Below are 26,693 nucleotides of genomic sequence, written 5' to 3' on the forward strand. Positions count from 1 at the left end.
CTGTATGCTGCAGTACCAGTAGTGACCACCCCTGTATATAAGCCTGTGTAGTAACTTTGTATAGTAGTTCCAGTTTTGTCTCCATTCAGTAAACACCTGTTATAACCAACTTCTGCAGTCCGTGTCTCAATTACACACGGACATTACAGTGCTGTTCCTCGAGCTTTATTTATTCACTATTTAAACAGAATATTAATCTCCGGCGCAGATACAGGGGTTATTAAGATCAGCAGAAACAAACCATGACTACTACAATGAACATGGTTCAGTCCTCAATCCGTTCACAGTAAATCATGTTCCATTCACTAATCTGGTCTTTTACCCAGCATTCCCCGCGGTGGCCCACGTGCCGCACCCAGACTACAAGAGCCCAGCGCGCAGGCGCGGGAGGAGCCGGTATAGTGAGCATGCGCAGTGCGTTACTGGAGATGGAGATGAGCTGAAGCCGAAGCCGGGAGCGCGATGATGCAGCGGGTAAAAATCGCGACGGCGGGAGTAATGGACGGATAGGTGGGTGGGGAGGATTCATAAACAACTCGTGCAGGAGGCAAGCCCCGAATAATAAGCTGAAGATCCCGTGTTTGCAGTTGCGGGGATTTCTTCTCCTTACAGGCCCAGGTTAACGGCAGCCATCTTTGTAAAGGAGAGCGGAAAGTTTCAGTGTGACGTCACCCTATGCCTGAGACAAAGAGCCTTGTGTCCAATGCGGGGAATAAAGGCCCAGAGCCTCCCCGGGCCCTGAACAAGGGACTGGAGAAACTCGCTGCCCTGCGGATCAGACAATCAGCCGGCGCTAGTCCCGCCCCTCGGGCTCCCCGATTGGTTGGAGGACCCGCCGCCGGCCCGCTCCTCCAGACCCGCCCACTGGGTGCCGCTAGTCACGCCCCTCGGGCTCCCCGATTGGTTGGAGGACCCGCCGCCGGCTAGCTCCACCAGCCCCGCCCCGCTCGCTCCCTATTGGTCGGAAGCTCCCCTCAATCAGGCCGCGGGCCCGGGTCACGTGTCCCCGAGGAGATCACGTGCACCGTTCAACTGCCGCCGCTCGGTCCGGGGCCTCGCGGACTCTGAGGTTTTTCTATTTCTCTCCCGATCCACCCCGCGCCATTCTCCACCCAATCGGAGCGGAGAAAACTCAGTTCGCGTCACCGATCGCGACTCTGGACACCAAGGCCTTTCCCCGGAATGCCCCGCGCCGATTCCGTCCGTCAGGATCCGAGTGCGCAGGCGCAGCTCCGAGTGGGGGAGGGGTTGGTGTCTCTGGGCATGCGCGGTTATTACCCTTGGTGACTGGGAGGGGTCGCTGTGCCGGACTCGGCCCAAACCGCCGCTCCGTGTGCGCATGTGCGGACTCTCGGCTGTCAATCAGCCAGAAGAGGTCGCTGGTGAGACCAGTGAAGGAAGAAAGGCTTGCATTTATATAGCGCCTTTCACCACCACCGGACGTCCCAAAGCGCTTTACAGCCAATGAAGTGTAGTCACTGTTGTAATGTAGGAAACGCAGCAGCCAATTAGCGCACAGCAAGCTCCCACAAACAGCAATCTGATAATGACCAGATAATCTATGTTTTTTGTTATGTTGATTAAGGGGTAAACACATTGGCTAGGACACCAGGGATAACTCCCCAGCTCTTATTCAGATAGTGCCATACGATCGTTGACGTCCACCTGAGAGAGCAGACGGGGCCTCGGTTTAACGTCTCCTCCAAAAAACAGCACCTCCGACAGTGCTGCACTCCCTCAGCACAGCACTGGAGCGTCAGCCTAGATTTTTGTGCTCAAGTCTTGAACCCAGAACTTTCTGACTCAGAGGCGAGAGTGCTACCCACTGAGCCACTGGCTGACACTAAAGAAGAAGCAGTTCTGACAAAAGGTCATCGACCTGAAATGTTAACTCTGTTTCTGTCTCCACAGATGCTGCCTGACCTGCTGAGTATTTCCAGCATTTTCTGTTTTTGTTAAAGAAGCGAGGGAGTGATTGCTGACGGGAAGAATGTTGGGTCGTCATGCGCATGCGCACCTCCCTGGTGGCCGAGGTGAAACACCGACTCGCCCCCACCTGAGCCGCGCACGCGTACCAGATGTTGCGGCTTCACATGCGTGCCCGATGTTCCAACCGTGGGGTTTTGTGCGCTGAGCATGCGCGTTGCGGACTGATCGGGACGGGCGATTGTAGAGCAGGAGGGAGAGCGTGGGGGCCATGAGCGCGTGCGCGGGACTCAGTCAACAGAGTGCTTTCTGCAGCGCCGGGGGCTTGTGGGTATTACAGCCGCCATTACTGCTGATCTTTTCAACCAACCTGTGCAACAGCTGGGGCCTGAAAATCAGCTTCACTACCCCTAGGTTCGGAAAGGGGAAAATGAAACAACAGTTTGCCTCTGATCCTTTTCTGAACTCGATTTACAGGGTTATAGAAGTGGAGCAGTTACAGGCGGGAAGCTCAGACCAAACATCATGTCAAGATCAGACAGAGTTGCTCGATTCATCAGGACCTGAATATCATCGGCCTTTGCACATGGAAGGAGAAAGCAGCGATGACAAACCGCACACGTGTTCAGTGTGTAGACACGGATTCAGCCAATCGCCTGACCTGGTGAGACACGTGCACCGTCACACCGGGGAGAAACCGGGTAAAGGTGGGGACGGTGGGAAGGGAGTCAGTTCCCTGTCTGCATTGGAAGTTCAACGGTGCAGTCACACCAGGGACAGTCCATTCACCTGCTCTGTGTGTGGAAAGGGATTTGTTTGTTCATCCCACCTGCAAACACACCAGCGAGTTCACACTGGGGAGAGACCATTTCAATGTCCTGACTGTGGGAAGAGCTTTAAAAGCCCCAGGGATCTGAAGGGACACCAGCGAATTCACACTGTGGAGAGGCCATTCACCTGCTCTGTGTGTGGGAAGGGATTCTTGCAGTCCTCCACCCTGCTGACACAGCAGCTTGTTAACACTGATGAAAGGCCATTTAAATGTTCTCACTGTGGGAAGAGCTTGAAAATCCCCCGGGAGCTCGAGCAACACCAGCGAGTTCACACTGGGGAGAGACCGTTCACCTGCTTCGTGTGTGGGAAGGGATTCACTTAGTCATCCACCCTGCAGACACACCAGCTTGTTCACACTGACGAGAGACCTTTTTAAATGTTCTGACTGTGGGAAGAGCTTTAAAAGCTCCTGGGAGCTGTAGGGACGCCAACACCTACACACTGGGGAGAGGCCGTTCACCTGCTCCGTGTGTGGGAAGGGATTCGCTTGGTCCTCCAACCTGCTGACCCATCAGCGAGTTCACACTGGAGAGAACCCCTTTAAATGTTCTGGCTGTGGGAAAAGCTTTAAAATCTCCAGGGAGCTGAAGAGACACCGGCTCCTATACACTGGTGAGAGGCAGTTCACCTGCTCCGTGTGTGGGAAGGGAGTCACTGAATCATCCACCCTCCTGTCAGACCAGCGAGTTCACACTGACGAGAGACCCTTTAAATGTTCTGACTTGTGGGAAGAACTTTAAAATCTCAAAGAGCCTTAAAGGACACCAGCGTGTTCACACTGATCATCGAATCTAACAGCACAGAAGGAGGTGATTCGGCCCATCGTGTCTGTGCCGGCTCTTTGAAAGAGCTGTCCAATTTAGTCCCAAACCCCAGCTTTATCCCCAGAACTCTGCAAACTCGTCCTCTTCAAGGACATGTCCAATTACTGTTTGAAAGTTCCTGTGGAACCTGATTCCAGCATCCTTTCAGATGGTGTGTTCCAGATCTTAACAACCCTCTGTGTGAAAACAATTCTCATTTCCCCTCTAGTTCTTTTAGCAACTATTTTAAATCTGTGACCTTTGGTTACCGACCCACTTGCCAGAGTGAACAGTTTCTCCCTACTTGCTCGATCAAAACCCCTCATCATTTTGAACACCTCTATTAGGTCTCCTCTTAACCTTCTCTGCTCTAAGGGGAACAATCCCAGCTTCTCCAATCTCTCCACATAACTGAAGTCCCTCATCCCTGGTACCATCCTGGTCAACCTCCTCTGCACCCTCTCCAAGTCCTTGACATCCTTCCTAAAGTGTGGTGCCCAGAACTGTACACAAGACTCCAGCTGAGGCCAAAACCCTGCAGCTGTACAAAACCCTGGTTAGACCACACCTGGAGCACTGGGAGCAGTTCTGGGCATCACATCTTAGGAAGGATATATTGGCCTTGGAGGGAGTGCAGCGTAGGTTTACCAGAATGATACCTCGACTTCAAGGGTTAAGTTACGAGGAGGGATTACACAAATTAGGGTTGTATTCCCTGGAATTTAGAAAGTTAAGGGGTCATCTGATTGAAGTTTTCAGGATATTAAGGGGAACAGATAGGGTAGAGAGAGAGAAACTATTTCTGCTGGTTGGGGAGTCTAGGACTAGGGGGCATAGTCTAAAAATTAGAGCCAGACCTTTCAGGAGTGAAATTAGGAAACACTTCTACACACAAAAGGTGGTAGAAGTTTGGAACTCTCTTCCGCAAACAGCAATTGATGCTCGATCAGTTGTTAATTTTAAACCTGAGATTGATAGGTTTTTGTTACCCAAAGGTATTAAGGGATATGGGCCAAAGGCGGGTGTATGGAGTTAGGTCACAGATCAGCCATGATCTCATTGAATGGCGGAACAGGCTCGAGGGGCTGAATGGCCTCCTCCTGTCCTATGTTCCTAACTAGTGATTTGTAAAGGTTTAGTGTAACTTCCTTGTTTTTGTATTCAATGGCACTATTTACAAAGCCAAGTATCCCACACACTTTCTGAACCGCCTCACCAACTTGCGGTGGCACTTTCAAAGACTTGTGAATATGGACCCCGAGGTCCCTCTGCTCTTGCACCCCCTCAAAATAGTCCCATTTAGATTATACGGCCTCTCCCTGTTGTTTCTCCCAAAGTGCATCACTTCACACTTATCCTCATTTAATTTTATCTGCCTTGTGTCTGTTCATTTCACAGTCTGTCTCTGTCCTTCTGAAGTCTGCTACTACTACACTCACAAAACTTGGCAACTTAGTGATACGCTTATCAATTACTCCATAAAAGGCGATGAATTAGGAAAGTAATGAAGAGGTTTTTATTAACTAAAGAACAGAGCATGCCTCTCATGGCCAACTGGTTCCAAGAAGGAAGTGGGTTGCCGAAACACCCACCTTTATACCTGGTCATGTGGGCGGAGCCAGCTGAGGCATGCATTGGTACACAGCGCCAACCAGAGGTAACAATATGCAATAACGATAACAGTAGGATACAATAACAGTGGTTTACCACATTCACCCCTTGTTTAAAATTTAGTCCGGCGGGGTGAAGTGTACTACAAGTTCGTGTAGGTAAGTCTATCAGGAGGCCTTGTATGACGTCCTGATCGTCATGGTGGCGGCGGCGGTGGTGCAGTATCCAACGTCGAATCTGGTGTCTGGGTGGTCAACGAAGGGTCCTGGGGCTCCGGCATGCCGTCTACAGGGGTGGGGTTGGGTTGGGAGAAGTGGTGGGGGATAACGGTGGTAATTCAGGGGCAACCGAGGGTGCGAGGTCTCGTATGGAGACCGTGTCCTCCCGCCCGTCTGGGTACGCCACGTAGGCATACTGGGGGTTGGCGTGTAGGAGGTTCACCCTCTCGACCAGGGGGTCCGTTTTATGGGTCCTCACGTGCCTCCGCAGTAGGACGGGCCCAGGAGAAGTCAGCCATGTTGGTAGCGAGGTTCCCGATGTGGACTTCCTGGGGAAAACGAACATTTGCTCATGAGGGGTGGCATTAGTGGCAGTACAAAGCAGTGACCGGATGGAGTGGAGCGCCGCAGGGAGGACCTGCCAGCGAGAGGTCGGAAGGCCCTTAGATTTTAAGGCTAAGAGGACGGCCTTCCAAACTGTCGCGTTCTCTCTTTCCACCTGGCCGTTCCCCCGGGGGTTGTAGCTGGTGGTCCTGCTCGTAGCAATACCTCTCGCGAGCAGGTACTGACGAAGTTCGTCGCTCATGAAAGATGAGCCCCTGTCGCTATGTATATAGCTAGGGAACCCGAACAGGGCGAAGAGGTCCTTCAGACATTTGATGACCGTGGTACTGGTCATGTCTGGGCAAGGGATGGTGAACGGGAAACGGGAGTACTCATCAATTATGTTGAGGAAGTACACGTTGCGGTCAGAGGAGGGGAGGGGCCCTTTAAAATCGACGCTCAGGCGCTCGAAGGGGCGAGTGGCCTTGATCAGGCTTGCTCTGTCTGGCCTATAAAAATGCGGTTTGCACTCGGCACAGATTTGGCAGTTCCTGGTCATGGTCCTGACGACCTCGATGGAGTAGGGCAGGTTACGGGATTTGATGAAATGGAAGAACCTGGTGACCCCCGGGTGGCAGAGGTCATTGTGGAGGGACTGCAGTCTATTAACCTGCGCGTTGGCGCATGTACCATGTGATAGGGCATCTGGGGGCTCATTGAGTTTCCCGGGCCGGCACAAGATATCGTAATTGTAGGTGGAGAGTTCAATTCTCCACCTCAAGATCTTGTCGTTCTTGATTTTGCCCCTCTGCTTATTATTGAACATAAAAGCAACTGAACGCTGGTCAGTGAGAAGGGTAAACCGTTTTCCGGCCAGGTAATGCCTCCAGTGACGCACCGCTTCCACAATAGCCTGGGCCTTCTTTTCGACAGAGGAGTGTCGAATCTCGGGGCCCTGGAGGGTCCTTGAGAAAAAGGCCACGGGTCTCCCCGCCTGGTTAAGGGTCGCAGCTAGGGCGAAGTCGGATGCATCGCTCTCCACTTGGAAGGGGATGGACTCATCCACTGCGCGCATTGTGGCCTTCGCAATATCGCTCTTGATAAGAGTGAAGGCTGCACACGCCTCTGGTGTCAGGGGGAAGGAGGTGGATTTGATGAGGGGTCTGGCTTTGTCCGCATAGTGGGGCACCCACTGAGCATAGTAAGAGAAAAACCCCAGGCATCTCTTCAGTGCTTTTTGGCAGTGGGGGAGGGGGAGCTCCATAAGGGGGCGCATTCTGTCGGGGTCAGGCCCGATGACTCCGTTCTCCACTACGCAGCCGAGAATGGCAAGGCGTTTGGTGCGAAACATACATTTCTCCTTATTGTACGTTAGGTTCAGCCGCTGGGCCGTACGGAGGAATTTTTCTAGATTAGCGTCATGGCCCTGCTGGTCGTGGCCGCAGATGGTGACGTTATCCAGGTAGGGAAAGGTGGCCTGCAGCGCGTTCTGGTCAACCATCCGGTCCATCTCCCTTTGGAAGACCGAAACCCCGTTGGTGACGCCGAAGGGAACCCTAAGGAAGTGGTAGAGGCGGCCGTTCGCCTCGAAGGCAGTATACTGGCGGTCCTCATGGCGGATGGGGAGTTGGTGGTATGCTGACTTAAGTTAAATGGTGGAGAATACTCTGTATTGCGCAATCTGATTGACCATATCAGATATGCGAGGAAGGGGGTATGCGTCCAGCTGAGTGTACCGGTTTATGGTTTGGATGTAGTCAATGACCAGGCGGCGTTTATCGGTGGTTTTAACGACTACAACCTGGGCTCGCCAGGGGCTGGTGCTCCCTTCGATAATGCCCTCCTTCAGGAGCCGCTCCACCTCAGAGCTAATAAAAGCTCTGTCCCCGGCGCTGTACCGCCTGCTCTTGGTAGCGATGGGTTTACAGTCGCGGGTGAGGTTAGCGAACAAGGGAGGGGGGGGGACTTTGAGTGTGGAAAGGCTGCAAGTGGTGTGCGGCGGGCGATTTAAAAGGTGTTGGTTGCAGACTGTGAGTGGGGGGAGGGGTCCACCGTATGCTAATGTGACACTTTTAAGGTGGCACTGAAAATCCAACCCTAGCAGCACGGCAGCGCAAAGACGGGGCAGGACAAGAAGTTTAAAATTTTTATATTCTGTGCCCCTAACCGAAAGGGTCACCACACAGTAGCCGCCGACGTCCATTGAATGGGACTTAGACGCCATAGAAATCCGATGGCGCGTTGGCAGGACCATGAGGGAGTGGCTACGTACCGTGTCGGGGTGAATAAAACTCTCTGTGCTCCCGCTGTCAAATAGGCAAGTGGTGGCGCGGCCGTTTACCGTGATGTCCATCATGGACCTGGACAGATGATGAGGCAGGGCTTGATCCAGCGTAACGGAGGCCAGTGTATGGCTTAGTGAGTCGACATGGTCGTCCGACGAGACGGTGGTCGAGTCCGGAGACAAAATGGCGGTTGAGTGCGGCGGACAAAATGGCGGCGGCCATGATTCAGGTCCCCACGCGGCCGGAGGTGAACAAAATGGCGGATAAGATGGCTGCCCCCACGGTTCGCACGCGGCGCTGCTGGCGTTCGCGGGTTTCCCCCTGCAGGCATTGGCGTAATGGCCTTTCTTCCCGCAGCCCGAGCAGGTAGCGGTCTTAGCCGGGCAGCGCGCTCTAGGGTGTTTTAACTGGCCACAGAAATAGCATTTTTGGGCCTGGTTACGGGGCATCGCTGCAGTTGGTACCAGGGGCGGCGGTCCCGGTTGATTTCGGGACATCGCTGCAGCAGTTGGTACCGGGGGCGGCGGTCCCATGTCCCAAGGTTGCGATGGCCATGGCGCGGCGCCGTTATGTGAGTATGCTTCGAGGTTTCGGTGGGCCGCATCTAACGAGAGCGCAAGGGCTACGGCCGTCTTCAGGTCGAGCTCCTTGCTTTCACATCACAGAAATCACAGAAACCCCACAGTGCAGATAGAGGCCATTTCGGCCCATCGAGCCTGCACCGACACATATCCCACCCGATCCCCGTAACCCCTACACCAACACATATCCCACCCTATCCCCGTAACCCCATGTATTTAATCCCCCTAACACTAAGGGTCAATTTATCATAGCCAATCAACCTAACCCGCACATCTTTGGACTGTGGGAGGAAACCGGAGCACCCGGAGGAAACCCACGCAAACACGGGGAGAATGTGCAAACTCCACACAGACAGTCACCCGAGGCCGGATTCGAACCCGGGTCCCTGGCGCTGTGAGGCAACAGTGCTAACCACTATGCCACCGTGCTGCCTCTGCCGGGAGTAGTCGGACTGGAGGCCCCTAACGAAGGCATCACGGGTAAGTCCCTCCGCGTGCCCCGCAGCCGTTACCTCCTTACAGTCGCAGTCCCTGCAGAGTGTCTGTAACGCCCGTAAAAATGCCTCTACCGATTCCCCCGGTTGCTGCCTGCGGGATCCCAAGAGGTGTCTGGCGTAAATCGTGTTCACTGGGCACGTGTATTGCCCTTTTAGTAGTTCGAGGGCCGCCGTGTACGTAGTAGCGTCCCGGATGAGTGTATATACTTGAGGGCTCACCTGGGCGGTCAAAACTTTTAGTTCTCCTCCGATGTCACGGCGGAGGCTTCTAGGAAGGATGCAAAGCAGCTCAGCCAGTGTTCGAAATTGGTCGATGAACCCGCTGCTTGAGGGTCGAGGTCCAGGCATGCTGGTCTGAGGGCTCGCAGCAACGCCTGCTGTTGTTGCTGTTCAGGTGTCGACATTTTACTTTTAGTTAATAAAATTGATACGCTTATCAATTACTCCATAAAAGGCGATGAATTAGGAAAGTAATGAAGAGGTTTTTATTAACTAAAGAACAGAGCATGCCTCTCATGGCCAACTGGTTCCAAGAAGGAAGTGGGTTGCCGAAACACCCACCTTTATACCTGGTCATGTGGGCGGAGCCAGCTGAGGCATGCATTGGTACACAGCGCTAACCAGAGGTAACAATATGCAATAACGATAACGGATACAATAACAGTGGTTTACCACACTTAGTAAATAGTATCATCCGTAAACTTTGAAATTGTTCACCTATACCCAAGTCCAGGTCATTTATATATAAGAAGAAAAGCAATGGTCCTAATCCTGACCCCTGGGGAATCCACTGCATACTTCCCTCCAGTCAGAAAAACATCCCTCAGCACTGCTCACTGCCTCCTCTCCCTTAGCCAATTATATACCCAAATTACCATCAGCCCTTTAATTCCCTCTGCTTCTCTTTTCCGAGTAAGTCTCTTATGTGGTACTTTATTAAATGCCTTTTGAAAGTCCATATATACAACATCTACTGCACTACCTTCATCAATCCTCTGTTACATCATCAAAGAACTCAATCAGGTTAGTCAGACATGATTTACCTTTAACAAATCCATACTGGCTGCCCCTTATTAACCCATGCTTCTCCAAGTGAGAATTCATTTTGTCCTTGACAATGGTCTCTAGTCGTTCACCCACCACTGACATTAGACTGATTGGCCTGTAGTTACCAGGTTTATCCCTCTCCCCTTTTTTAAACAGGGTGTAACATTTGCAATCCTCCAGTCCTCTGGCACCCCTCCCATATATCTGAGGGAGATTGAAAGATTGTGGTCGGAGCTTCTGCTATCTCCACCCTAGCTTCCCTCAGCAACCTAGGATGCATCCCATCTGGACCGGGTGACTTGTTAACTTTGAGTGATGACAACCTATTGAGCACCTCCTTTTCTATTTTTATCCTATCCAATTTATCTACTCCCCCCCCCCCCCCCCCCACTGCGACATTAACTTCATCCTCTTCTTTTGTGGAGACAGATGCTAAGTACTCATTCAGTACCTCAGCCACGCCCTCTGCCTCCGTATGATGAGCTCCTATTTGGTCCCTAATCGGCCCCACCATTCCTTTAACTATCCTTTTACTTTTCATCTGTTTATAGAAGATTTTTGGGTTCCCTTTTATGTTATCCCCTATTCTTTTCTCATATTGTCTCTTTGCCCTTATATCCTGTTTCAATTTCCCCCGCACTCTCTGTATTCTCCTGGTTTTTGACTATTCTGTACCCGACATTTGTCGTAAACCTTTTTCTGTTTTCTGAAGGAAGACACAAAAAACCTCCCTGGGATATCGGGAAAAATAGGAACATTGGCAAAGGAGGAACTGACGCAAATCAATATCTCTAAGGATATGGTGTTAAGGAAGCTAAAGGGATTGAAGGTGGACAAATCCCCAGGGCCTGATAACATGCATCCTAGGGTACTGAAGGAGGTGGCCCTAGAGATAGCGGATGCACTAAGGATGATTTTTCAGAATTCATTAGACTCGGGAACAGTGCCGATGGATTGGAGGGTAGCTAACGTTACCCCACTATTCAAAAAGGGGGGTAGGGAAAAAGCAGGTAATTACAGACCTGTAAGCCTTACATCAGTTGTGGGCAAAATGCTGGAGTCCATCATTAAGGATGAAATAGCGGAGCACTTAGCAAATGGGGACAGGATAGGACAGAGTCAACATGGATTTACAAAGGGTAAATCGTGCTTGACTAATCTATTGGAATTTTTTGAGGGAGTAACTGGTAGAATAGATGGGGGAGAGCCAGTAGATGTGGTGTACCTGGACTTCCAAAAGGCCTTCGATAAGGTCCCACATAAAAGATTAGCATGGAAAATTGAGGCTCATGGGATAAAGGGGAAAGTTTTGGCGTGGATAGGGAACTGGCTGTCAGATAGAAAACAGAGAGTTGGAATAAACGGCTCATTTTCTGAATGGCAGGCAGTAACAAGTGGGGTACCACAGGGATCTGTCCTGGGCCCCCAGCTGTTCACAATTTACATTAATGACCTGGATCAGGGAGTCGGATGCAGCATTTCCAAATTTGCAGACGACACTAAACTAGGAGGGGGGGTGGGCTCAGAGGAAGAGACCAGGAAGCTCCAGAGCGATTTGGACAGACTGGGCGATTGGGCGGATAAATGGCAGATGCACTATAATGTGGACAAGTGCGAAGTTATCCACCTTGGGTGCAGGAACGGGAGGGCAAATTATTATTTAAATGGCAATAGATTGGGAGAGGGGGAAGTACAGAGAGACCTGGGTGTTCTTGTACACCAGTCACTGAAGGCGAGCATGCAGGTGCAACAGGCGGTCAAGAAGGCAAACGGTATGCTGGCCTTCATAGCAAAAGGGTTAGAATACAGGAACAGGGATACCTTGCTGCAGCTGTACAGGGCACTGGTGAGACCACACCTCGAGTACTGTGTACAGTTTTGGTCGCCTCATCTGAGGAGGGATGTTCTTGCCATGGAGGGGGTGCAGCGGCGATTCACCAGGCTGATACCAGGAATGGCGGGAATGACCTATGAGGAGAGACTATGTAGTTTAGGGATGTACACACTGGAGTTTAGAAGATTGAGAGGGGACCTCATAGAAGTGTATAAAATTCTGACAGGTCTAGACAGACTGGATGCAGAAGGAATGTTTCCCTTGGCGGGTGAGAACAGAACTAGAGGACATAATTTAAGGATAAGGGCTAAACCATTTAGGACAGAGATGAGGGGGAATTTCTTCACTCAGAGAGTGGTGAACCTGTGGAACTCATTGCCACAGAGGGCAGTGTACGCCAGCTCATTAAATATATTTAAGAGGGAATTAGATATATTTCTACGGGCAAAAGGGGTTAAGGGTTACGGAGAGAAGGCGGGGACGGGATACTGAATTAAAGGATCAGCCATGATCTCATCGAATGGCGGAGCAGGCACGAAGGGCCGAATGGCCTACTCCTGCTCCTATCTTCTATGTATCTATGTATCTATGTATTCTAACCTCAATATCCTTTGTCATCGGGAGCTCTAGCTTTGGATGGCCCATCTTTCCTCCTTATGGGAATATGCTTGGTTTGTACCTGAACTATCTCAGCCTTGAAGGCCTGCCATTGGTCATTCACTGTTTTCCTGAACAATCTTTGTTTCCAGTCCACCTGTGCTCGATCCCTTCTCAAATCACTGAAATTGGCTCTCTTCCAGCTGGGTATTTTCACCGTTGATTTTGTTTTGTCTTTTTCCACAACTACTTTAAACCTAATGATATTGTGATCACTGTTAACCAGATCCCTCCTGCCCCAGAATCGATGAGAGACCCTTTAAATGTTCTGACTGTGTAAAGAGGTTTCAGAGTTCATCCAACCTGCTGAGTCACCAGCGAGTTCATACAGATCCTTAAAGACAGGAAGATGTTTTAGAAAGGCTGGCGACACTAAAGGTTCGCAGCCATCTCAGAGCAGTGTCCCTTTAATTACAATCTCGCAGAACAAGAAGAATCACTGTCCCTTTAACTGCCACAAATCCCTGTGTGGAGGAGAGGGGAGATACAGTCTGTCCCAGTAACTGTCGCAGAACAGAATAAGCGACCCTGTCCCATAAGGGCTTGACCCTCCCCCACTCCCTGCTTTTCCTCAAGTGTCTCATTCTTAAAATTCTCAGCCTTGTTTTCAAATCCCTCCGTGGCCTCGCCCCTCCCTATCTCTGTAATCTCTTCCAGCCCCTACAACCTTCCGAGATATTTGCACTTCTCTAATTCCGGCCTCTTGAGCATCCCTGATTTTAATCGCTCCACCATTGGCGGCCATGCCTTCAGCTGCCTGGGCCCTAAGCTCTGGAATTCCTTCCCTAGCCCTCTCCATCTCTCTACCTCTCCTTCTTTAAGATGCTCCTTAAAACCTACTTCTTTGACCAAGCTTTTGGTCATCTGCCCGAATATCGCTTTATGTGGCTCGGTGTCAAATTTTGTTTTATAACGCTCCTGTGAAGAGCCTTGGGACGTTTCACTACATTAAAGGTGCTTTATAAATACAAGTGGTTGTTGTTTCCTGAAACTAATAACAAATTCCCCAGAGGGAAAAAAACTTGTCCTTTTACTCCCAAATATTAGAAAGTTTGTTCTACAGAAGCACGGGGTTTATCTGCTTTTATTGATGAATTTAAAAAGTCTCTATTAAAACCTGAGCCAGTGTGTTGTGAGCCAAAGAGCCTTGTGTCCAATGCGGGGAATAAAGGCCCACAGCCTCCCCTGGCCCCGGGCCCTGAACAAGGGACTGGCGAAACTCGCTGCCCTGCGGATCAGACAATCAGCCGGCGCTAGTCCCGCCCCTCGGGCTCCCCGATTGGTTGGAGGACCCGCTGCCGGCTCGCTCCTCCAGCCCCGCCCCGCTCGCTCCCTATTGGTCAGAAGCTCCCGTCAATCAGGCCCTGGGCCCAGGTCACGTGTCCCTCACCGACTACAAAGAAAGCCCCGCGCGGTCGCTGCGCGGAGCTGCAGGTCGGCGGGGTCGGGAGATTAATAAACTGCGGGTAGACCGCGCCGCAGTGTTTATAAAGTTGGAGAACGGCCTCAGGCCCGAATGAGATCCCACGGCCCGGTCTGTGTTCCACCGGACGGCAGCGGTGAGGCTTTTTCTCGGTGAAAGGCCCGGGTTACGCGGCGCCATCTTGGTGGAGGAAAGACGGACCGGTTCCCCCTGCAGCACGGCGCATGCGCGGCCATCTTCTCTCCTCCTGAGGCGGTCCCTGGGCCCGAGGATGACGCGCTTCCGCTAACAATGGGTTGTCAGGTGACTGATGAGCACGGCCCCAGGAAACCCGGACAGGAGAAACCACAACTGGATCGACGCAGCAGAGCCGCCAATTCAGAGCCGGCTTGTATCAGGGCGGGCGCTGTAACATAAGAAATCGGAGCAGGAGTAGGCCATACGGCCCCTCGGACCTGCTCCGCCATTCAATAGGATCATGGCTGAAGTCGGTCCCTGGCCGCCTGTGTAGGTCTTTTTGTTGCTTCATTTTGAGCTGGAGTGGAGATGGAGGAGAAGCTGCTGGGTTTCACCTCCAGTACTTCTGAGCCCAGGAGGACCCAACAATTTCCAATGTGAGACTGTCAAGGGAGGTGGATTCTGGGGGAGATTAGGTTGTTACACAGACACTATCCGTACAATGTAAAGGAGTATTGTTTTAGGAACAAGTATTTCTGTAGAGGCTTTTAATCTATTTTACATATGCAGATTTTTAAAATTCATTCTTGGGTTGTGGGCATCGCTGACAAGGCCAGCATTTATTGGCCATCCCTAGTTGCCCTTGAGAAGGTGGTGGTGAGCCACCTTCTTGAACCGCTGCAGTCCGTGTGGTGAAGGTACTCCCACAGTGCTGTTAGGGACGGAGTTCCAGGATTGTGACCCAGTGACAATGAAGGAATGACGATATATGTCTAAGTCAGGATGGTGTGTGACTTGCAGATGATGGTGTTTTCATGCACCTGCTGCTCTTTTCCTTCTGGGTGGTAGAAGTCGTGGGACAGGTAAGGTGGCAGATTCCCTTCCATAACAACACAAGAATTAGGAGCAGGAGTGGGCCACATGGCCCCTCGAGCCTGCTCCGCCATTCAATAAGATCATGGCTGATCATCGACCTCAACTTGACTTTCCCGCCCGATCCCCATATCCCTGAGGGACGTTAGTGAACCAGTTGGGATTTTACGACAATGCGGCAGCTTTTATCGTTACTTGTTTTTCTAGTACCGGCCCCACAAATTCCCAGATTCATTGAGCTCAATTTCACAACCTGTCTTTGTGTTTTTGTGGGTTCTCTCTCATCCTGTTTTATATTCATTTTACAGGGTATTCGAAGGGGAGGATTTGTAGACAGGAAATTTCCTCCCTTCCATATCCCTTGATCCCTTTAGCCTTAAGAAATATATCCAACTCCTTCTTGAATATATTTAATGAACTGGCCTCCACCGCCCTCTGTGGCAGAGAATTCCACAGGTTCACCACTCTCTGGGTGAAGAAATTCCTCCTCATCTCTGTCCTAAATGGCTTACCCCTTATCCTTAGACTGTGACCCCTGGTTCTGGACTCCCCCGCCATCGGGAACATCCTTCCTGCATCTAGTCTGTCCAGGCCTGACAGAATTTTATAGGTTTCGATGAGATCCCCTCTCATTCTTCTAAACTCCAGCGAGTACAAGCCCATTCGACACAATCTCTCATACGTCATTCCTGCCATCCCAGGTATCAGTCCGGTGAATCTTTGCTGCACTCCCTCCATGGCAAGAACATCCTTCCTCAGATAAGGCGACCAAAACTGCACACAATACTCAAGATGTGGTCTTACCAAGGCCCTGTACAACTACAGCAAGACATCCTTGCACCTGTACTCGAATCCTCTCGCTATGAAGGCCAACATACCATTTGCCTTCGTAACCGCCTGCTGCACCTGCATGCTTACCTTCAGCGACTGGTGCACAAGGACACCCAGGTCTCGTTGCACTTCCCCTTCTCCCAATCTATTGCCATTCAGATAATAATCTGCCTTCCTGTTTTTGCCACCAAAGCGGAAAACCTCGCATTTATCCACATTATATTGCATCTGCCATGCATCTGCCCAATCACCCAACCTGTCCAAATCATCCTGGAGTTTCTCGGCATCCTCCTCACAGCAGACACGCCCACCCAGCTTTGTGTCATCTGCAAACTTGGAGATATTACATCTAGTCCCTCGTCTAGATCATTAATATATATTGTGTATAGCTGGGGTCCTAGCACCGATCCCTGCAGTACCCCACTAGTCACTGCCTGCCACGCGGAAAAAGACCCGTTTATTCCAACTCTTTGCTTCCTGTCTGCCAACCAGTTCTCTATCCAAGTCAGTACCTTACCCCCAATCCCATGTGCCTTAATTTTGCACGCTAATCTCTTATGCGAGACCTTATCGAAAGCCTTCTGAAAGTCCAAATACACCAAATCCACTGGTTCTCCCTTGTCTATTTTACCAGTTACATCCTCAAAAAATTCCAGTAGATTAGTCAAGCATGATTTACCTTTTGCAAATCCATGTTGACTTTGTCCGATCCTGTCACTGTTTTCCAAGTGCTCTGCTATTACATCTTTTCTAATGGACTCTAGCATTTTCCCCACTACCGATGTCGGGCTATAATTCCCCGTTTTCTCTCAACCTTTCACCCACTATTCAAAAAAGGTGGTAATTGGGGGTAGGCGGGAATGTGGAGTAATCCGATCAGAATGGTGGAGCAGGCTCGAGGGGCCGAGAGGCCGACTCCTGCTCCTAGTTCGTATGTAACCTGTGCAGCAGCCGGGGCCTGAAAATCAGCATAGAAGGAGGCCATTCGGCCCATCTTGTCTGTGCCAGCTGACAAAGAGCTAGCCACCCTAATCCCACTTTCTTGCCATGGAGGGAGTGCAGCGAAGATTTACCAGACTGATACCTGGGATGGCAGGAATGACGTATGAGGAGAGATTGGGTCGATTGGGCTTATACTCGCTGGAGTTTAGAAGAATGAGAGGGGATCTCATTGAAACTTATAAAATTCTAACAGGACTAGACAGACTAGATGCAGGAAGGATGTTCCCGATGGCGGGGGAGTCCAGAACCAGGGGTCACAGTCTAAAGATAAGGGGTAAGCCATTTAGGACAGAGATGAGGAGGAATTTCTTCACCCAGAGAGTGGTGAACCTGGGGAATTCTCTACCACAGAAGGCAGTTGAGGCCAACTTATTAAATATATTCAAGAAGGAGTTAGATATATTTCTTAACGCTAAAGGGATCAAGGGATATGGGGAGAAAGCAGGGACAGGGTACTGAATTTGGATGATCAGCCATGATCTCATTGAATGGCGGAACAGGCTCGAGGGGCCGAATGGCCTACTCCTGCTCCTATCTTCTATGTTATGTTATGTTTCACTGCCCCTGGGCTGGGAAAGGGGGACATGAGGCAACATTCTCCCTCTTACCCCTTTCTACACTCCTTTTACAGGGTTTTAGAAGTGGAGCATTTACAGACAGGAAGCTCAGACCAAACATCATGTCAAGATCTGACAGAGTCGCTCGATTCATCAGGACCTGATTAAATCGCTCCTGCAATCTGCTGGCACACCAGCGAGTTCACACTGATGAGAGACCTTTTAAATGTTCTGAGTGTGGGAAGAGCTTCAAGACCTACAAGTACCTGCAGCGACACCAGTGTCTACACACTGGGGAGAGCCCGTTCACCGGCCCCGTGTGTGGGACGGGATTCACTCAGTCATTCGCTCCGATGATACACCAGCAAGATCACACAAGGGAGAGACCTTTAACCCGCTCCGTGTGTGGGACGGAATTAATTGCATCCACCGTGCTGCTGAGACACCAGCTTGTCCACGCCAATGAGATACCATTGACCTGCTCCGTGTTTTTGAAGCGATTCTCTCATTCTGCCACCCTACTGAGACACCAGCTTGTTCACATTAAATGTTCTGACTGTGGGAAGAGTTTTAAAAGGTCCCAGGATCTGAAGAAACACCAGCTGGAGAGAGCAGGAGAGATTCTGTTCACCTGCTCCATGTGTGGGAAGAGATTCACTTGGTCCTCGAATCTGCTGGCACACCAGCGAGTTCACACTGGGGCGAGGCCGGTGAAACATTCCGACTGTGGGAAAAGCTTTCAAATGTCCCAGGAGCTGAAGGGACACCAGCTGGAGAGAGCAGGAAAGAGGCCATTCACCTGCTCCGTGTGTGGGAAGGGATTCACTCGGCCATCCCACCTACTGAGACACCAGCGAGTTCACACTGGGGAAAGACCGTTCACCTGCTCAGTGTGTGGGAAGGGATTCACTCAGTCAGCCAACCTGCTGACACACCAGCGATATCACACTGATGAGAGAACATTTAAATGTTCTGCCTGTGGGAAGAGCTTTAAAACCTCTGGTGATCTGAAGCAACACCAGCGATATCACACTGATGCGAGACCATTTACATGTTCTGTCTGTGGGAAGAGCTTTAAAAGCTCTGGGACTCTGAACAGACACCAGCAAGTTCACACTGGGGACAGGCCATTCACCTGCTCCGTGTGTGGGACGGGATTCACTCAGTCATCCCACCTGCTGGCACACCAGCAAGTTCACACTGATCAGAGTCCGTTCACCTGCTCCGTGTGTGGGAAGGGATTCACTCAGTCATCAAGCCTGGTGACACACCAGCGAGTTCACATTGGGGAGAGACTGTTCACCTGCTCCGTGTGTGGGAAGGGATTCATTCGGTCATCCCACCTGCTGACACACCAGCGAGTTCACTCCGATCAGAGACCATTTACATGTTCTGACTGTGGGAAGAGCTTTAAAAGCTCCGGGAATCTGAAGGGACACCAGCGAGTTCACACTGGGGAGAGACCTTTCACCTGCTCTGTGTGTGGGAAGGGATTCACTCGGTCATCGCACCTGCTGAGACACCAGCGAGCTCACACTGTTCTGTAGCACAGGGCCCTATGACAGCTGGGGTGACATGAACATGGAATGGATGAATGTTTTATAAATTCTTGTACTGCTGTTTAATCTTTAAGACTGTTGTGCTGATGATTCCCTTCGATTGACTGTTCATGGTGTGACATAGAATGTACAGCACAGAAACAGGCCATTCGGCCCAACTGGTCCATGCCGGTGTTTATGCCCCACACCCACCCTACTTCAATTAACCCGATCAACATCTCCTCCCATTCCTTTCTCCCTCATGTGGCTTCCCCATAAATCCATCTATGCCGTTCACCTCAACCACTCCTTGTGGTAGCGAGTTCCCCATTCTACCACTCTTTGGGTAAAGATATTTCTCCTGAATTCACTACTGGATTTATTAGTGCCTTTTATATTTATGGCCCCGTAATTATGATGAGATTTTGTTAAGCTGCCCAGTATGTTGTTGTACTTTGTCTTTTTCTGATGAATGAAACATTATTGAGCCCCTGTACCCATGTTATGGGATGAAGTGCCAGACAAGTGAAGGCACAACGTCTGGGTGTGAATCTAATAATAACCTCACTGACCATATAGGTGTGATAACCAGACAGGCTTGTGGTTATGGTCTGGTCACAGATGGACTAAATTACCTGAGTTAGCAGGAGTTCAGGAGGCGGTCAACAGACGGGTCCAAACAATCCCATTTCCTGAGCGGTAACCGAGCTTGTGTATAAGAACAGGCCACTTAAGCCATTGTCAGTTGGGACAAACTCGAAGATCGTGCGTGAATCCACTGTACTTCTATTCTCCAGATTGAGGGAATTATCACCCGATCTGTGTTATGCAGTGATCTTAATAAAGCCTGGAGAGACAATTTGTGTTCTTGTGAGCTTGATTATCTGGTATCCGAAACCCTGGGACTCCCGATCATTAGAGTTAACCTCAGTCTGTGGAAAGGGATTCCCTGGTGTATCCCACCCGCTGACACACCAGAGTGTCCACAGTGTGACTGGGGTGGGTCGATTCCACTGTTTCCGATGCCTTTAATCACGTGCATGTGCGGCCCAGTTAAAGAGACATCGACCGTCACATCCTCTTCTCTCGGAGTATAGGTGTCAGTTAAAGACTCTGCGACCATTTTGTCTTCTCCTTTGTAACTAAAGGGACAATGTGTCTCCTTACCTCAGCGTAACACCTCAATATTTAAAGGGACATTGTCTCTCTGTATTCATAGAATCACAGAGTAGCACAGAAGGAGGCCATTCGGCCCATCGAGCCTGCGCCGGCTCTTTCGAAGAGCAATCCAGTTAGTCCCACTCCTCCGCTCTTACCCCATATCCCTGCAATTTATTTCCATTCAAGTATATATCCCGTCCCCTTTTGAAGGCTCCTGTTGAATCTTCTTCCACCGCCCTATCAGGCAGCGTGTTCCCCATCACAACAACTCGCTGTGGAAAAAAAGTTTCCTCATGTCACCTCTGGTTCTTCTGTCAATCACCTTAAATCTGTGTCCTCTGGTTACCGACCCTTCTGCCCATGGGAACAGTCTCTATCTACTCTGTGTAGACCCCTCATGATTTTGAATCCCTCTATCAAACCTACTCTCAACCTTCTCTGCTCTAAGGAGAACAACCCCAGCATCTCCAGTCTATCCACGTAACTGAAGTCCCTCATCTCTGGAACCATTATTGTAGATCTTTTCTACACCCTCACTAAGGTGGGAGCTTTACTCTGTATCTACCCCGTGCTGTACCTGCCCTGGGAGTGTTTGATGGGACAGTGTAGAGGGAGCTTTACTCTGTATCTACCCCGTACTGTACCTGCCCTGGGAGTGTTTGAGGGGACAGTGTAGAAACATAGAAACATAGATGCGAGCAGGAGTAGGCCATTCGGCCCCTCGAGCCTGTTCTGCCATTTAATGAGATCATGGCTGATCATCCAAATTCAGTACCCGGTCCCTGCTCCCCATATCCCTTGATCCCTTTAGCCTTAAGAAATATATCTAACTCCTTCTTGAATATATTTAATGAATTGGCCTCAACAGCCTTCTGTGGTAGAGAATTTCACAGGTTCACCACTCTCTGGGGGAAGAAATTCTTCCTCATTTCTGTCCTAAATGGCTTACCCCTTATCCTTAGACTGTGACCCCTGGTTCTGGACTTCCCGACCATCGGGAACATCCTTCCTGCATCTGGACTGTCTAGTCCTGTTAGAATTTTATAAGTTTCAATGAGATCCCCTCTCATTCTTCTAAACTCTAGCGAATACAAGCCCAATCGACCCAATCTCTCTTCATACGTCATTCCTGCCATCCCAGATTTCAGAAAGTGAATCTTCGCTGCACTACCTCCATGTCAAGAACATCCTTCCTCAGATAAGGCGGCCAAAACGGCACAAAATACTCGAGGTGTGGTCTCACCAAGACCCAACTGCAGCAAGACATCCTTGTTCCTCTACTCGAATCCTCTCGCTACGAAGGCCAACATACCATTTGCCTTCTTAACCGCCTGCTGCACCTGCATGCTTACCTTCAGCGACTGGTGCACAAGGACACCCCGGTCTCGTTGCACTTCCCCTTTTCCCAATCTATTGCTGTTCAGATAATAATCTGCCTTCCTGTTTTTGCCACCAAAGTGGATAATCTCACATTTATCCACATTATACTGCATCTGCCATGCATCTGCCCAATCACCCAACCTGTCCAAATCATACTGGAGTTTCTCGGCATCCTTCTCACAGCACACATGCCCACCCAGCTTTGTGTCGTCTGCAAACTTGGAGATATTACATCTAGTTCCCTCGTCTAGATCATTAATATATATTGTGAACAGCTGGGGTCCTAGGACCAATCCCTGTGGTACCCCACTAGTCACTGCCTGCCACTCGGAAAAAGACCTGTTTATTCCAACTCTTTGCTTCCTGTCTGCCAATCAGTCCTCTATCCAAGTCAGTACCTTACACCCAATCCCATGTGCTTTAACTTTAATCTCTTATGCGGGACCTTAGCGAAAACCTTCTGAAAGTCCAAATACACCACATCCACTGGTCTCCCTTATCTATTCTACCAGTTACATTCTCAAAAAATTCCAGTGGATTAGAGAAGCATGATTTACCTTTTGTAAATCCATATTGACATTGTCTGATCCAGTCACTGTTTTCCAAATCCTCTGCTATTACATCTTTTATAAGGACTCTGGCACTCTAGAGGGGGCTTTACTCTGTATCTAACCTGGGCTGTACCTGGCCTGGGAGTGTTTGATGGGACAGTGTAGAGGGAGCTTCACTCTGTGATGTGCCTTCAATAACCACAAAACTAGAAGTTATAAACTTTAACAAGTTGGCTTTTAATCACTAAGATCAGAGCTAACATCTCAACACACTGACTGGCTCGCAGGAATGAGTCATAAAGATCCTGGGATCTTTATGTAAGAGAAGTCAGGGGTGGAGCCAAGAGCCAAGACCTGGAACATTCCAGGTTAGTCAGGAAAGAGGAAGTGAAACTATACACCGTGTGGGGGAGGGTAATATACATGAGTGCAAAACGAATACAGGCAAGACAAACAGATTTCATTACACTCTGTATCTAACCCATGCTGTACCTGCCCTGGGAGTGTTTGATGGGACAGTGTAGAGGGAGCTTCACTCTGTATCTAACCCATGCTGTAGCTGGCCTGGGAGTATTTGATGGGACAGTGTAGAGGGAGCTTTACTCTGTATCTAAGCTGCGCTATACCTGCCCTGGGGATGTTTGATGGGACAGTGTAGAGGGAGCTTTGCTCTGTATCTAACTCATGCTGTACCTGCCCTGGGAGTGTTTGATGTGACAATGTAGAGGGAGCTTTATTCTGTATCTAACCCCGTGCTGCACCTGCCCTGGGGGTGTTTGATGGGGCAGTTTAGAGGGAGATTTACTCTGTATCTAACTCATGCTGTACCTGCCCTGGGAGTGTTTGATGGGACAAAGTAGAGGGGGCTTTACTCTGTATCTAACCCGCGCTATACCTGCCCTGGGGGTGTTTGACGGGACAGTGTAGAGGGAGCTTTACTTTGTATCTAACTCATGCTGTACCTGCCCTGGGAGTGTCTGATGGGACAGTATAGAGTGAGCTTTACTCTGTATCTAACCCGCGCTGTACCTGCCCTGGGAGTGTTTGATGGGACAATGTAGAGGGAGCTTCACTCTGTATCTAACCCATGCTATACCTGCCCTGGGGATGTTTGATGGGACAGTGTAGAGGGAGCTTTACTCTGTATCTAACCTGTGCTGTAACTGCCCTGGGAGTGTTTGATGAGACATGGTAGAAACATATACATGGAAGATAGGAGCAGGAGTTGGCCATTCGGCCCTTCAAGCCTGCTCCGCCATTCAGTGCGTTCATAGCTGATCATCCAATTTCAGTACCCGGTCGTTGCTTTCTCCCCATACCCCTGGATCCCTTTAGCCTTATGAAATATATCCAACTCCTTCTTGAATATATTTAATGAATTGGCTTCTACTGCCTTCTGTGGTAGAAAATTCCACAGGTTCACCATTCTCTGGGTGAAGAAATTCCTCCTCATTTCTGTCCTAAATGGCTTACCCCTTATCCTTAGACTGTGACCCCTGGTTCTGGACTCCCCGACCATTGGGAACACCCTTCCTGCATCTAGTCTGTCCAGTCCTGTCCTGTCAGAATTTTATAAGTTTCAATGAGATCCCCTCTCATTCTTCTAAACTCTAGCGAGTACAAGCCCAATCGTCCCAATGTCTCCTCATACATCATTCCTGGTGAATCTTCGCTGAACTCCTTCCATCGCAAGAACATCCTTCCTCAGGTATGGTGGACAAAACTGCACACAATACTCAAGATGTGGTCTCACCAAGTTCCTGTACAACTGCAGCAAGACATCCTTGTTCCTGTACTCAAACCCTCTCGCTACGAAGGCCAATATATCATTTGCCGTCTTAACCGCCTGCTGCACCTGCATGATATCTTTAGCGACTGGTGCACATGGACACCCAGGTCTCGTTGCACTTCTCCTTCTCTCAATCTATTGCCATTCAGATAATCTGCCTTCATGTTTTTGCCACCAAAGTGGATAACCTCACATTTATCCACGTTATGTTGCACCTGCCATGCTTTTGCCCAATCACCCAACCTGTCCGAATCATCCTGGAGTTTCTCGGCATCTTCCTCAGAGCACACACGCCCACCCAGCTTTGTGTCGTCTGCAAATTTGGAGATATTACATCTAGTTCCTTTGTCTAGATCATTAATATATATTGTGAATAGCTGGGGTCCAAGGACCGATCCCTGCGGTACCCCACTAGTCACTGCCTGCCATTCGGAAAAAGACCCGTTTATTCCAACTCTTTGCTTTCTGTCTGCCAACCAGTTCTCTATCCAAGTCAGTACCTTGCCCCCAATCCCATGTGCCTTAACTATACACGCTAATCTCTTATGCGGGACCTTATCAAAAGCCTTCTGAAAGTACAAATACACCACATCCCCTGGTTCTCCCTTATCTATTTTACCAGTTACATCCTCAAAAAATTCCAATAGATTAGTCAAGCATGATTTACCTTTTGTAAATCCATGTTAACTTTGTCCGATCCTGTCACTGTTTCCCAAGCGCTATGCTATTACATCTTTTATAATGGACTCTAGCATTTTGTCTGTTGTGTATGTAACCGTTTACCTTTAAGGGAACGATAGAATGTGACCGTTCGCCTTTAAGAGCACTACTTTAGGGTGGCACTATTTATTGGCTCATGTATACTGTAATACCGATAGTGACCACACCAGTATATAAGGGTTGTGATACGTTAACTAGATCAGAAATCGCCCAGACCTCTGAATAGTAAAGACCTGTTTTGTTTGTACTTCTAAAGTCTCTGAAGTTATTTACTGCACAACCTATAGACTTTACAGTGGCGACGAGTCCGATCGTACCCTGCGGCAAGACTAACCAGTAACAGAGAGCTTCAAAAAGAAAACACGAGGCTCCGTCTACTAAAAGTATAGTACTTACTGGAAGCTGGAAGATTAAAAGCAAAGCTGCGGCAGCAACAGGCACAGATTACCCTGCTACCACATCTTGAGCGAGCCAATCAGCCTAAAACAAGGTGGCCGAAGAGACTGTGAGTAGGAAAAAAAATTAAAACAAATAAATAAAAAAACGGGGTAGAAGTATTTGGAGGAGAAGGGCAAAGCATTCGGGTCCAACGGCGTCGGGTGACAGCCGGACCGCGGGCAGTGTGAGAAGCCGTGCAGCAACCGCTGCCACGAAGCGCTGAGCCTGCGAGTAGGCGCGGGAGTGTCAAAGCCGAGAGCCGCGCGAGCGGGGGAGCCAGAGCCGAGCGGGAGGCGTTGCAAGCCAGCGATCGCATCTCCAGATAAGGGCCGAGAGCCGCGAGAGCGATCGCATCTACAGATAAGGGCCGGCAGCCGCTTCGCGATCCAGCGATCGCATTATAGATAAGGGCCGCACTCGGGCTGACAGACGGCGTCGGGGGACCGGGTGAAGACCGTCAAGCGCAGGAAAACCGCCATTAAAGTGGGCGGGGAGAGCGAGAAGCGCGGGAAAGCCGCCATTTTTCGGGGAAAACCGCTGAAGAAGAAGGAAGAAGCGGGAAACCGCCATCTTGGAAATTATTAAGAATTTCAGAAAAGTAATAAGATTTTTCAAAAAGGCTGGTGTGTTCTCAAGAAGAGAGAGAAAATAAGTATAAGTAAAGCAATACTTGTGGTGTTCTGAGGAAGAGAAGAAAATTAATAATAAGTAAAGTAATACTTGTACTGTTCTCAAAAAGAGAAGAAGATGCCTAAGCGAGGAAATATTAATGACTTTAATGCAGAAATAGAAGACTGGGCCACGTATGTGGAACGCATAGAAATATATTGCGTAGCCAACGAAATTGAGGATGACGACAAGGCAATAACTTTGTTAAATTCGATGGGAGCAAAAACATACGGGCTTTTGAAACATCTAATAGCACCAGTTAAACCAGTGGACCAGACCTTCGAAGAGATCGTAACAGTGTTGAAGGATCACTTGAACCCCACACCGTTGATGCTGGCTGAACGATTTAAATTTTACGCCAGAACCCAGAGGCAAGATGAAAGCAATGCGGAATACTTAGTCGAACTGCGTAAGCTAGCGAAATACTGCCAGTTTGGAGGGAATTTGACAGAGGCGCTGCGGGACAAGTTCGCATGCGGATTGTCCAAAGAAAGCACGCAGAAGCGACTTCTGGAAGAAAACGACCTCACACTGGACAGGGCTGTCCTCATAGCTTCATCGCACGAAGCCGCAGCGAAAGGGACGGCGGAAATGCAGCTAAAGGTGGCGGCACTCGGGGTGGACCAAATTACAGCAAGTACTTCCAAATGCTACCGTTGTGGAAAGACAACGCACGACCAGAATCAGTGCTGGTTTAAGAACCAAGAGTGCAGGAAATGTGGCAAACTGGGTCACATCGCGAAGGTATGCAGGTCCGGAAAGAAGACCAACAAGCAAAGGAAACCACCACCACAAGGAAAGTACAACAAGGTGCATCAGGTGGCTGAAAAGAGTTCAGACGAACAAAATTCAGACTCAGACCCAAACAGCCAGGAGCTGGATAGTCTGAGAATCCACAATGTGGGTAAAGTAACTGATCTACAGTTGATCTGGGTCACACTAAAAATAGCGGGAGTCCAAGTATGAA

The 26,693-nt window shown here is 49.8% G+C and overlaps 1 protein-coding gene across 3 annotated transcripts; it reads left to right on the forward strand.

The window, feature by feature from the left end:
* The first annotated feature begins 386 nt into the window (after positions 1-386).
* LOC147114441 (uncharacterized) lies at positions 387-24,866 on the forward strand. Of its 3 annotated transcripts, none has more exons than XM_085992148.1 (3): positions 387-474; positions 2,404-2,590; positions 17,555-24,866. In XM_085992148.1, the coding sequence occupies exon 3, from the start codon at positions 17,834-17,836 to the stop codon at positions 19,025-19,027; it is 1,194 nt and encodes a 397-aa protein (XP_085848274.1). In that variant the 5' UTR covers positions 387-474; positions 2,404-2,590; positions 17,555-17,833; the 3' UTR covers positions 19,028-24,866. The 3 variants fall into 3 exon arrangements, with proteins under 3 accessions (XP_085848274.1, XP_085848273.1, XP_085848275.1); XM_085992147.1 differs by having other exon boundaries at positions 424-510; XM_085992149.1 differs by lacking the exons at positions 387-474; positions 2,404-2,590 and adding an exon at positions 7,737-9,705.
* The last annotated feature ends 1,827 nt before the right edge of the window (positions 24,867-26,693 follow it).

This window comes from Somniosus microcephalus, chromosome 7, assembly GCF_052327205.1.
Source record: "Somniosus microcephalus isolate GS21.2 chromosome 7, FLI_Smic_1.0, whole genome shotgun sequence".
In the NCBI taxonomy this organism is placed as follows: domain Eukaryota; kingdom Metazoa; phylum Chordata; class Chondrichthyes; order Squaliformes; family Somniosidae; genus Somniosus; species Somniosus microcephalus.

Coding starts and splice junctions, on each gene's coding strand:
- LOC147114441 (XM_085992148.1), top strand. CDS start 17,834: ATGATACACCAGCAAGATCACACAAGGGAGAGACCTTTAACCCGCTCC.